Raw genomic sequence first — 12,031 nt, 5'->3', positions numbered from 1 at the left:
TCTATATGTCTGTGTGTTCCAACCTTCTATATGTCTGTGTGTTCCAACCTTCTATATGTCTGTGTGTTCCAACCTTCTATATATCTGTGTGTTCCAACCTTCTATATGTCTGTGTGTTCCAACCTTCTATATATCTGTGTGTTCCAACCTTCTATACAGCTGTGTGTTCCCAGGCGTTCCAACCTTCTATATATATGTGTGTGTGTGTTCCCAGGCGTTCCGGGTAGCGGAGGATGAGTTGGGGATCCCAGCTCTGTTAGATGCTGAGGACATGGTGGCCCTAAAGATACCAGACAGGCTCAGTATACTGACATACGTCTCTCAATACTACAACTACTTCCATGGAAAATCACCTAGTGAGTACACATACACACATACACAGTGAGGAAACATGTGCAAGCATATATACACGTGATGCCCACATGATACGGGCACACACACACTGGAATGAACTTTGTGATCAGTTAGTGTGTGTGTGTGTGTGTGTGTGTGTGTGTGTGTGTGTGTGTGTGTGTAGTTGGCGGCATGGCGGGGATAAAGCGTCCAGCGGAGGCGTCCACAGAACAGGGGCCTTCTGGGAAAAAGAACCAAGCAGTTGTCTCGAAGGTCTTCCCCGCCTCTAACCCCTCTAAATCCACTACTGAGAACCGCCCTCCTCCCTCCTCCTCACCCAAAGCCTCACCCAGACCAGACAGGCCAGCACAGGTAAGGATCTCCTTTACATCCTCTTCTCCAGGGAGAGATGCCCTCCTGTAGGTTTTCACTCCAGCTCCAGTTGTAACTAACCTGATTCATCTTATCAACAAGCTAATTATTAGAATCAGCTGCTAGATTAGGGTTGGAGCGAAAACCTACCGGAGGGTACCTCTCCAGGAACAGGGTTGGCGTTAACCTACAGGAGGGTAGCTCTCTGGGAACAGGGTTGGCGTTAAAACCTACAGGAGGGTATCTCCCCGGGAACAGGGTTGGTGTTAAAACCTACAGGAGGGTAGCTCTCCAGGAACAGGGTTGGAGTGAACCTACATGAGGTTAGCTCTCCAGGAACAGGGTTGGAGAACCCTGCTCTACACACGCATACACTCTTCTGTGAGGCTTTCTAACACCGATGCCGCTCTCCCAAACCAGTACAAACCCTTTCTATACTCGTGTTGAGGAAAACAACATTGATCCTCCTATGAGGGCTCTCGTTCTCTGTGGCCGACATGAGTAAGACTTTTAAGCGCGTGAATACTCGCAAAGCAGCCGGCCCTGACGGTATCCCTGGGCACGTCCTCAGAGCATGCGCAGACCAGCTGGCTGGAGTGTTCACGGACATTCAACCTCTCCCAGTTAGTAATCCCACATGCATCAAGATGTCCACAGTTGTCCCTGTATCCCACCTGGACAAGAGGAGTGTGTGAGTGCTGTTCGTTGACCTCAGCTTTCAGCACAATAGTCCCTCCAAGCTTGTCATTAAAGGATAACTCCATCCAAAAACTATCTTTTGGAATTGATTTCATTAGCCAATTGTTGATATAGTCCCAACATGTCTGCATGTCAGCGATCAAGTTTTCAAGATGTATAACTTTCACAATAAAGAAATACAGCCGGTATGATGCATTTTGGGACTGAACACCTCCCTCTGCAACTGGATTCTGGACTTCCTGACGGGCGGACCCTAGTTGGTGAGGGTAGGCAACAACTCCTCCGCCAAGCTGACTCTCAACACGGGGGCCCCCCAGAGGTGTGTGCTCAGCTCCCGTACTCTCTGTTCACCCAGGACTGCGTAGCCACGCACCACTCCAACAACATTAAGTTTGCTGACGACACGGCGGTGGTAGGCCTGATCGGCGACGAGACAGCCAACAGGGAGGAGGTCAGAGACCTGGCAGTGTGGTGCCAGGATAACAACCTCTCCCTCATCATCAGGAAGACCAAGGAGCTGATCGTGGACTACAGGAAACAGCAGGGGGAGCATGCCCCCATCCATATCAACAGGGCTGCAGGGTAGAGGGTCGCTAGAGCGTGATGAGCCAAGTAAAGCTCCACCGGCCAAACCCTTCCCTAACCTGGACGACGCCCTATGGGACTCCCGGTCACGGCCGGTTGTGACACAGCCTGGGATCGGACCCCAGGCTATAGTGACCGCTGCACCACTCGAGAGGCCCTCATACTGTATATTCTATTACGTACATACGTCTCATACTAGTTTATTTGTTTTATTTCCTTCAACTTTTTATTACTCCTTGTTTAGTTTTTTAAACTTTTGTATTGGGTATTTGATTCTTGATGGATATTGATATTGATATTGTTGAAGAGTTTAGCAAGCAGGCATTTCACTGTGCCGTGTGCACGTGACCAATAAAACTTTGATTTGGTTCTATTGTTCTAACTCAGGGCTCTTCAACCTTTTCTTGCCCGGGGATCACCATAATATGTTAACAAAAACATTTTGTCTTACCATCAGGTGAATGGTAATCAAAATGTATAAATGTAGGTTTGTAATTCAACATTCGTTTTCTGTTGCTAGCGATAGTAATAAAAACATTGAAATAAAAATGATCATTGTTTTTTTTTTTTATAAATAAATATATATATATATTATTTTTCACGGACCCCCATGTAGTACCGCCAGGAACCCCTAGGTGGCTGCAGACCCTAGGTTAAATACTCCTGTTGTAACTAACAGAATGCTATTCTGTCTTTCTCCCCCCCCCCCATCACTAACCCCGCCTCCCCAGAAGGATGTGTTGTCGGAGCGCTCCAATAAGACAGGGACTCTGAGCAGTAAGTGTTCCGTGTGTAATAAACATGTTCACCTGGTCCAGAGACACCTAGTGGATGGGAGGCTGTATCACAGGAACTGTGCCAAGTAAGACTTAACTGTTTCACCATGTTAATTACTGCAACACCTTCCTACTGTAACATGTATCACTATAACAATCAGAGTCTGTATCACAGGAACTGTTTCAGGTAAGACTTTACCATGTTAATTACTCTACCATGTATTGTTATACCAGTCACCTATTGAAATGGTTCACTATACCTAGTAAGACACCTGTACTTTACACTGCATTCATTACTGTAACATGTATCAGTTTATACACAGATATATCAGTTTATACACAGATAGGTGGGGACATAGATTTGGTTGGTTGACAGACATCCAGACAGACACAGAACATTGTTAGTGTTTTTGTTTCAACTACCACTGGTCTTGTGTGTTCTCCATAATTAGTTGGTGTTCTATGTCATCTCTGTTCTCCAGGTGTAGTGAGTGTTCCACCACCCTGCTGTCTGGTAACTGTAAACCTGGAGCAACACCTGGCTCCTTCATCTGTACCTCCCACCACCACCCCGAGGGGACGCCGCCATCACACCCCCCCCTCCGAGACCTGCCCAAATATACCCCTCACCCCCCTCCCACTGTCAAGACCACCCCTCTCTCAGACCTCTCCAGGAATATCCCCGGCCCCAAATACACAGCTCCCCCTAAATCCACCCCTGCTCCGACACCCACCAATACCCCCTCCAAATTGGGCCCTAGCTGGCTGAGCTCCAAATCAGACGGATCCAAAACCACCAGCCCCTCTGCCGCCTCCTCGCGGCCCAGCCCGGGGCTCTCCACCTCGCGGCCCAGCCCGGGGCTCTCCTCCTCGCGGCCCAGCCCGGGGCTTTCCTCCCTGGGCATAGTGAGCCCTGCAGCCTCTGGACCCACCGCAGCTCCGCGGAGCTTCAACACTACAGCTGCCACCACCACTCCCACAGCATCCAAGACCCAGCAGGCCCGGCTCCAGTTCTTCCAGCCTGGGAACAACACCACCATTGGGCAGGAGAACCAGGGCAAGACCCAGACTTGGGGACAGGCACAGGGTCTACCCACAAATAGAGTCCCGAACGCGGGCACGCAGGGGACAGTAGTGGGTGTTGGTCAGGGCGTGAGTGTGGTAGTGAGTTTGGGTGGCGGTGGGATAGGGGGTAAGGGAGGGGATCGGGGTGTGAATGTGGTTGTAGGTGGGGGTACAGGTGGAGACAGGGATGTGGTTCAGGGTAAAGGTAGAGTTGTCTTCAAGATGGATGATGATGTGAAAGCTTCTCCATCTAAAGAAGACCATAGTACCAAGACCCGGGCTGCTGCTGTCATCACTAAGAAACTAACAAACAACAACAACAACAATACTACTACTACTACTACAACAGCTGGTGCTTCGAGTCCTCCCTGGCACCCTATAGAACTGAAGAAGACTGAGAACAGGTGAGAAATCTCAGACATTCACATAACTGAATAATATTAGAGCAGGGTTTCCCAAACTCTGTCCCCAGGACCCCAAAGGGTGCACGTTTTTAGGTTTTTGCTCTAGAACTACACAGCTGATTCAAATTATCATCAAGCTTTGATCATTTGAATCAGCTGTGTAGTGTTAGGCAGTGCTTCATTTGTAGATCGGGAGGTCCCGGAACACATAGTGAGTGTGAAAGCAGGGGGGTTATCCGGGGGGCTCTGAGGTCCCGGAACACATAGTGAGTGCGAAAGCGGGGGGGTTATCCGGGGGTCTCTGAGGTCCCGGAACACATAGTGAGTGCGAAAGCGGGGGGATTATCCGGGGGTCTCTGAGGTCCGGAACACATAGTGAGTGCGAAAGCGGGGGGGGGTTATCCGGGGGGCTTTGAGGTACCGGAAACACATTGTGAAGAAAAGTATCAAACACAACGTAGCAGCCAAGTAGCCTACTATCTATGGTGGTGAAACGGACAGCACTCTCCAAGGTGCTGATTAATTCAAAGCATTTTAGACGTCACTGCAGTTTGGCCACGTACTTGAGTATAGCTGTGGGGCTTACAAGTCCGAATTTCTTATAGGCTAATTTTCTAGACATCAATGTACAGCAACTTTTTTAGACGTCACTGCAGAATACCGGCGATATGCATATGCAGACCCGAATTTCATATAATTTTCAAGACCTCAATATAGCAGTAGAACAAATATGACAATATCGGAATATAACTTCAAATAAAATAAATCAATGTAGGCTACAGCAGAACACACACACATGAGAATATATAGGCCTCCTGCCTGTGTGATAATATGACGCACATATGTCCCAGTACAGAACAAGTTTGTAAAAAAAAAAAAAATTCTAAGAATCCTACCTTAGTTTCCAAAACCTCCCACAACGAATCTCCCCATGTCAAGTCTATTTAACTCCTGAGAGTCGACTTGTTGCTCAAAGCCGTGATCGTGGCTGTGACGTTTAGCCTCATTCTAAGGCTGTTCAGAACTCTCCAGCTGTCTGTTTTTTCATTTGGAGTGTTAACTATAACCTGGGTGTTCTCTTTAGCCTTGTCTACAAGGCTTGCTGCCACCAAATGCGCCTTGGTTCGGGCAACGTTCAATGTACTCTTTGTACGTCTGAGGCAGAGGATGTTACTGTACATTCCACCCACTCTTTTACTAGTTTAAGTATGGGTGGTCCTCTTTAGCTCAGCTGATAGAGCACGGCGCTTGTAACGCCAGGGTAGTGGGTTCGATCCCCGGGACCACCCATACACAATAATGTATGCGCACATGACTGTAAGTCGCTTTGGATAAAAGCGTCTGCTAAATGGCATATTATTATTATTATTCTTATTATTATTAATCCCTCCAGTTATTTCTAGACCCAAGCTCCCCATCTTTTTACATGTTGTACAGACCATCTTGTTACATGTTGTACAGACCATCTTTTTGTTATCCCAGCTGTTTATCATCTATGCGTAGTCACTTTACAAATGACCTGGACTAACCTTTACCCCAGCACATTGACTCTGTACCGGTTCCCCCTGTATATAGCCTTGTTATTGTTATGGCATTTTCAGGTTAATTTCTTCTTCTATTGTTTAAAAACGTTTAGTTTATTTAGTAACATTTTCTTAACTCTATTTCTTGAACTGCATTGTTGGTTAAGGGCTTGTCAGTAAGCATTTCACAGTAAGGTCTACACCTGTTGTATTAGGCGCATGTGACAAATACAATTTGAATTGATTTGATATCATTAATATCAGTTATAATACATTACATCATAGTAGGCTGTCATAGTAACAGCATATCATTATTTGAATTCTGCATGACATGCCAGGGGTCATACGTTTGCTTGTTCTTGAACTGAACATTGCACCTGCTCAAGATCAGTTACATACCCCACGGCCCTCCACATAACCTCTATGTACAAATAAGAGAGCAGGTCTGGAATCAGTGTGGCAGGATAGGATGATTACAGAGAAGGATCACCGCGCTTTTACATGGTGGTCTTTCTGGGGGGGAATAATCATTTAATGATGATAAGTTTAATTAGAATGTCTACAGTGCGAACAGTGAAACAATTAATAAATCATGCTGTGAGAGGTACTGGATCCGGCTCAAATTAAGCACTGGTGTTAGGGCAAAAACCAAAACGTACACCACTTTTGTTTGGGAAACGTTTTAATAGACCGTATAGAACCCGACCTCTGCTGGTGAAATAGGGGAATAGCACTTCAATTATACAGTTTGTCAGTGGCCCTTCCTCAATTCATCATTCCTTGCATCCTCTTACCTCGTCTCCTTTTCATCAGAGGGGAGGGACCTTCTATTCCAATGTGTGTATGAGGAAGAAGCAAGGAGTTAAGATGTGAGGAATTGAGGAAATACTTTTTGAGTGTGTACGATGTTGAAAGGCCTCTCTCTGTCTCCCACAGATCTCCCTCTCTCAGACCTGCCCCTGCTGAAACACCTAAGAAAGAGACTCCTAAAAAGGAGGCGGGGGGCAGAGTTAAGCTAAAAGCAGACCCTTCTCTCCTCACCTCCAACACCTCCAGCCCCACCCCGACCCCCAACACCCCCACCCCCACCCCCACCCCGACCCCAGCCAGCAGAACAGGCCTGTGGAACAAAACCCTAGATATGGCACCCAGAGCTACTCCTCCCAACAACTCTCTGGGTGAGCACCATTTGCCCTGTCTGTCTAGTTGGTTATCCACATTTCCCAGATTTCAGTGTTCATTATTTGTGGCTATTATGGTTGATGTAATGTTTTTGGGGGCTGTATATTATAATGTCTTGTCTCTCTGTAGCAGCAGCAGACAACAGCAGCTCTCCTGCTGACTGGAGGTCCAGCCTCAAACCTGCCTCCAAGTAAGTACACTCTGTTCTACTCTACTCTATATTTTACTCTATATTCTATTCTACTCTATGTTCTATTCTACTCTACATTCTATTCTAGTCTATATTTTACTCTACATTCTATTCTACTCTACGTTCTATTCTACTCTGTTATGCACTATATTCTACTCTGTTCTACACTACTCTATATTCTACTCTACTCTGTGTTCTACTCTACTCTATATTCTACTCTACGTTCTGAACTATATTCTACTCGACTCTATATTAGACTCTATAGTCTACTCTACGCTCTATTCTACTCTATATTCACATCTACTCTGGTTTCACTCCACTTCTCTCTATTCCACTATGTTGTGTTTCTGTTGTGCTCTATTCCACCTGCTGCTCATTCTCTTGTCACTGAACTCTAAAATACTCTGTAGAACTCTACAGAACTCTAAAATACTCTGTAGAACTCTACTCTACAGAACTCTAAAATACTCTGTAGAACTCTAAAATACTCTGTAGAACTCTACTCTACATAACTCTAAAATACTCTGTAGAACTCTACTCTACAGAACTCTAAAATACTCTGTAGAACTCTAAAATACTCTGTAGAACTCTAAAATACTCTGTAGAACTCTACTCTACAGAACTCTAAAATACTCTACAGAACTCTAAAATACTATACAGAACTCTAAAATACTCTACAGAACTCTACTCTACAGAACTCTAAAATACTCTGTAGAACTCTACACAACTCTAAAATACTCTACAGAACTCTACTCTACAGAACTCTAAAATACTCTGTAGAACTATATAATACTCTGTAGAACTCTACTCTACAGATCTCTAAAATACTCTACAGAACTCTAAAATATTCTGTAGAACACTAAACTACTCTACAGAACTCTAAAATACTCTGTAGAACTCTACAGAACTCTAAAATACTCTACAGAACTCTACTCTACAGAACTCTAAAATACTCTGTAGAACTATATGTAAGTCGCTCTGGATAAGAGCGTCTGCTAAATGACTAAAATGCAAATGTAAATGTATATAATACTCTGTAGAACTCTACTCTACAGAACTCTAAAATACTCAACCGAACTCTAAAATACTCTGTAGAACTCTACAGAACTCTAAAATACTCTACAGAACTCTAAAATACTCTACAGAACTTCACTCTACAGAACTCTAAAATACTCTGTAGAACTCTACTCTACAGAACTCTCATATACACTGTAGAACTCTATTCTACTCTACCCTACTCCTATTCTGTTCCACGTTGGTTCTATTCCACCTTGGTTCTATCCCACTTCCACTTGTGTTGTCCCTGGTCCACTAGTATACTGGGAGGTCTGGTCACCTGGGTGTGAGGTCACATCCACCGTAGAAGAGTCACCTGGGTGAGGCCCCAGCCACCGTAGAAGAGTCACCTGGGTGAGGTCCCAGCCACCGTAGGTCACCACAGTCCGAGAACAATCACTTGGCCCTATTACCTGTACTCGTGTATTCATCCGTTCATCTTTCCATCCGTTCATTCGTTCTGCAGGCGGTTTGTACATGCCGCTCCAAGCCGCTCTGTTTTCATGGGCCACCGGAGATCAAAGACCCTCCCCTCCCTCCTCGCCCACATCAGACCTGCGGTGTGTCGGGCTAAAGCCGTCCCCTAGTGCAAGATGAAATTAGTGCTCAGAGTCCCATCCCCCTGCCCCCAGATGACCATTCTTCCTCCTCTTCCTCCTCCTCAGTCCTACTGACCCTCAGAATGTACAGAAGGTGAGAGGTGAAATATATTTTCTGTGAGAAAATGAGAGGTCAGAGGTCAGATTACATCTGTTCTTCCACTCTCTCCTCCTCCCCTTGCTCTTTCTCCTCCCCTCCTCTCTCTCTCCCCCTCCCCTCTCTCTCCTCCTCCTCCTCCCCTCGCTCTCTTTCTCCTCATCTCTCTCGCCAGGCCTGCAGGTCCTAAAGAATCCTCTCCCCTCCACACTGACATTAAGAAGGCTGAAACCCCCTCTCGGCCCTGGGCAGGTGGATCAGGAAACCCCCAGGCTTCAGGCCCTACTGGGTCTACTCTGGCCCCCTCCATCCCTCCACAAGCCTCCTCACCCAGCCCGCTGAACACCGGCCCTGGGACATGGGGTAAGACACAGACAAATAGACAGACAGACATGCACTTCCCCAGTTCCCCATAAAACACACTATTCTCCTGCGTTTCCTCTCCTCTTCCAGGCTTTCTGACTGGAAAGAGCTCAACGACAGCTAACGGCACCAAGACTGACACCAAGACACCTAAACCAGTAGGTTTAACACATGAAATAAATGGTGATGGGATGAGGGATGTTAATACGTGTGTGGGGTTATATTAATGTGTGTGTGTGTGCAGGGTAAACCGGACTACATCCCGAAGGAAGAGATCCTGAGAGAGCTTCAGGAGATAGAGGACAGTGTTAATGAGCTGGAGAGGAAAGGAGTGGACCTGGAGAAACAACTACGGGCCTGTGAAGAGGGTAAGAGACACACAGAGGGAGAGATGGAGGGGGGAGGAGGAGAGGTAGAGAGGGGGGAGAGAGGGGGAGAGATGGAGAGAGATGGAGAGGGGAGAGGTAGAGTGAGGAGGGAGAGGGGTAGAAGAGGGGGAGAGAGGGATGGAGTAGGAGAGAGGGGTGATGGAGAGGGAGGAGAAGTGGTGGAGGAGAGAGGGGGCAGAGAGGGGGAGATTGAGAGTGAGGAGGAGAGAGGGAGCAGAGAGGGGGAGATTGAGAGTGAGGAGGAGAGAGGGAGCAGAGAGGGGGAGATTGAGAGTGAGGAGGAAGAGGAGAGAGGGAAGAGGGTACCCCAAATGAGGTGTAGATTGGGGTCGGTATCACCTGAGGGGATGTGACCCAAAAAGAGACTGATGAATTTCCACCACTTCTGGCTCTAATAAAGTCTCTGATAGCTTCCTGTCTCTGTGGGATTGAGGGGCAGTACAAGGACATAAAGAGAGCACTGGTGGCTGGATGGAGGGAGGGAGGGAGGAGAGGAGAGGAGATGAGAGGTGGAAATGGTTTCTTAATATTTCTCTAGTATTTCATGACCTTTGATATCTTGAAGTCTGCTTTTAAATTCCACTGTGTTGTTAATCGTGTCTCTGTGTGTGTGTGTGTGTGTGTGTGTGTGTGTGTTTCAGAGGGAGAAGAGGACGTGGTGATGGATGACCTGATGGTGGAATGGTTCAACCTCATCAGAAACAAACAGGTGTCCATGAGGAGAGAGTCTGAACTGGTCTATATGTGAGTCGCTCTCATACACACACACCGCACCACACACACACACACACACCCACCCACATAAAATACACACAGCAGATATTTCCTAGTCCTCTAACGTGTGTGTGTGTGTGTGTGTGTGTGTGTGTGTGTGTGTGTGTGTGCGCAGAGCGAAGACACAGGACTTAGAGGAACAGCAGCCCAGTGTAGAGCAGGAGCTGAGGAGACTCATGGACAAACCTGGTGAGGAGAGAGAGGGTGGGGTGTGTTGGGGACAAACCTGGTGAGGAGAGAGAGGGTGGGGTGTGTTGGGGACAAACCTGGTGAGGAGAGAGAGGGTGGGGTGTGTTGGGGACAAACCTGGTGAGGAGAGAGAGGGGGTGGGGTGTGTTGGGGACAAACCTGGTGAGGAGAGAGGGGGGGTGGGGTGTGTTGGGGACAAACCTGGTGAGGAGAGAGAGGGGGTGGGGTGGGGTGGGGACAAACCTGGTGAGGAGAGAGAGGGGGTGGGGTGTGTTGGGGACAAACCTGGTGAGGAGAGAGAGGGGGTGGGGTGTGTTGGGGTCAAACCTGGTGAGGAGAGAGGGGGTGGGGTGTGTTGGGGACAAACCTGGTGAGGAGAGAGAGGGGGTGGGGTGTGTTGGGGACAAACCTGGTGAGGAGAGAGAGGGGGTGGGGTGTGTTGGGGACAAACCTGGTGAGGAGAGAGAGAGGGGGTGGGGTGTGTTGGGGACAAACCTGGTGAGGAGAGAGGGGGGTGGGGTGTGTTGGGGACAAACCTGGTGAGGAGAGAGAGAGAGGGTGGGGTGTGTTGGGGACAAACCTGGTGAGGAGAGAGAGAGAGGGTGGGGTGTGTTGGGGACAAACCTGGTGAGGAGAGGGTGGGGTGTGTTGGGGACAAACCTGGTGAGGAGAGAGGGGGGTGGGGTGTGTTGGGGTCAAACCTGGTGAGGAGAGAGAGGGGGTGGGGTGTGTTGGGGACAAACCTGGTGAGGAGAGGGTGGGGTGTGTTGGGGTCAAACCTGGTGAGGAGAGAGAGAGGGTGGGGTGTGTTGGGGTCAAACCTGGTGAGGAGAGAGAGGGGGTGGGGTGTGTTGGGGACAAACCTGGTGAGGAGAGGGTGGGGTGTGTTGGGGACAAACCTGGTGAGGAGAGAGAGAGGGTGGGGTGTGTTGGGGACAAACCTGGTGAGGGGAGAGAGAGGGTGGGGTGTGTTGGGGACAAACCTGGTGAGGAGAGAGAGGGGGTGGGGTGTGTTGGGGACAAACCTGGTGAGGAGAGAGAGAGAGGGGGGGGTGTGTTGGGGACAAACCTGGTGAGGAGAGAGAGGGGTGGGGGGGGTGTTGGGGACAAACCTGGTGAGGAGAGAGGGGGTGGGGTGGGGACAAACCTGGTGAGGAGAGAGGGGGGTGGGGTGTGTTGGGGTCAAACCTGGTGAGGAGAGAGAGAGGGTGGGGTGTGTTGGGGTCAAACCTGGTGAGGAGAGAGGGGGGGGGGGGTGTGTTGGGGTCAAACCTGGTGAGGAGAGAGAGAGGGTGGGGTGTGTTGGGGACAAACCTGGTGAGGAGAGGGAGGGTGGGGTGTGTTGGGGTCAAACCTGGTGAGGAGAGAGAGGGGGGTGGGGTGTGTTGGGGACAAACCTGGTGAGGAGAGAGAGGGGGTGGGGTGTGGTGGGGAC

General features: G+C 48.6%; 1 protein-coding gene across 1 annotated transcript in view; it reads left to right on the top strand.

The window, feature by feature from the left end:
* Nucleotides 1–12,031, top strand: part of LOC121553879 (MICAL-like protein 2) — a 34,134-nt gene that overhangs the window by 15,453 nt on the left and 6,650 nt on the right. Inside the window, exons 3-13 of the mRNA XM_045216414.1 lie at nucleotides 215–356; nucleotides 518–705; nucleotides 2,721–2,851; nucleotides 3,248–4,234; nucleotides 6,694–6,935; nucleotides 7,069–7,129; nucleotides 9,057–9,244; nucleotides 9,335–9,402; nucleotides 9,489–9,612; nucleotides 10,275–10,377; nucleotides 10,523–10,596. Of these exons, the coding sequence (XP_045072349.1) occupies nucleotides 215–356; nucleotides 518–705; nucleotides 2,721–2,851; nucleotides 3,248–4,234; nucleotides 6,694–6,935; nucleotides 7,069–7,129; nucleotides 9,057–9,244; nucleotides 9,335–9,402; nucleotides 9,489–9,612; nucleotides 10,275–10,377; nucleotides 10,523–10,596 (2,308 nt within the window). The remainder of the gene's footprint in view (nucleotides 1–214; nucleotides 357–517; nucleotides 706–2,720; nucleotides 2,852–3,247; nucleotides 4,235–6,693; nucleotides 6,936–7,068; nucleotides 7,130–9,056; nucleotides 9,245–9,334; nucleotides 9,403–9,488; nucleotides 9,613–10,274; nucleotides 10,378–10,522; nucleotides 10,597–12,031) is intronic.

This window comes from Coregonus clupeaformis, unplaced genomic scaffold, assembly GCF_020615455.1.
Source record: "Coregonus clupeaformis isolate EN_2021a unplaced genomic scaffold, ASM2061545v1 scaf0704, whole genome shotgun sequence".
Taxonomy (NCBI): Eukaryota; Metazoa; Chordata; class Actinopteri; order Salmoniformes; family Salmonidae; genus Coregonus; species Coregonus clupeaformis.
Note: the sequence above shows the minus strand (reverse complement) of the source record. Positions and strands in the feature narration are given on the sequence as shown.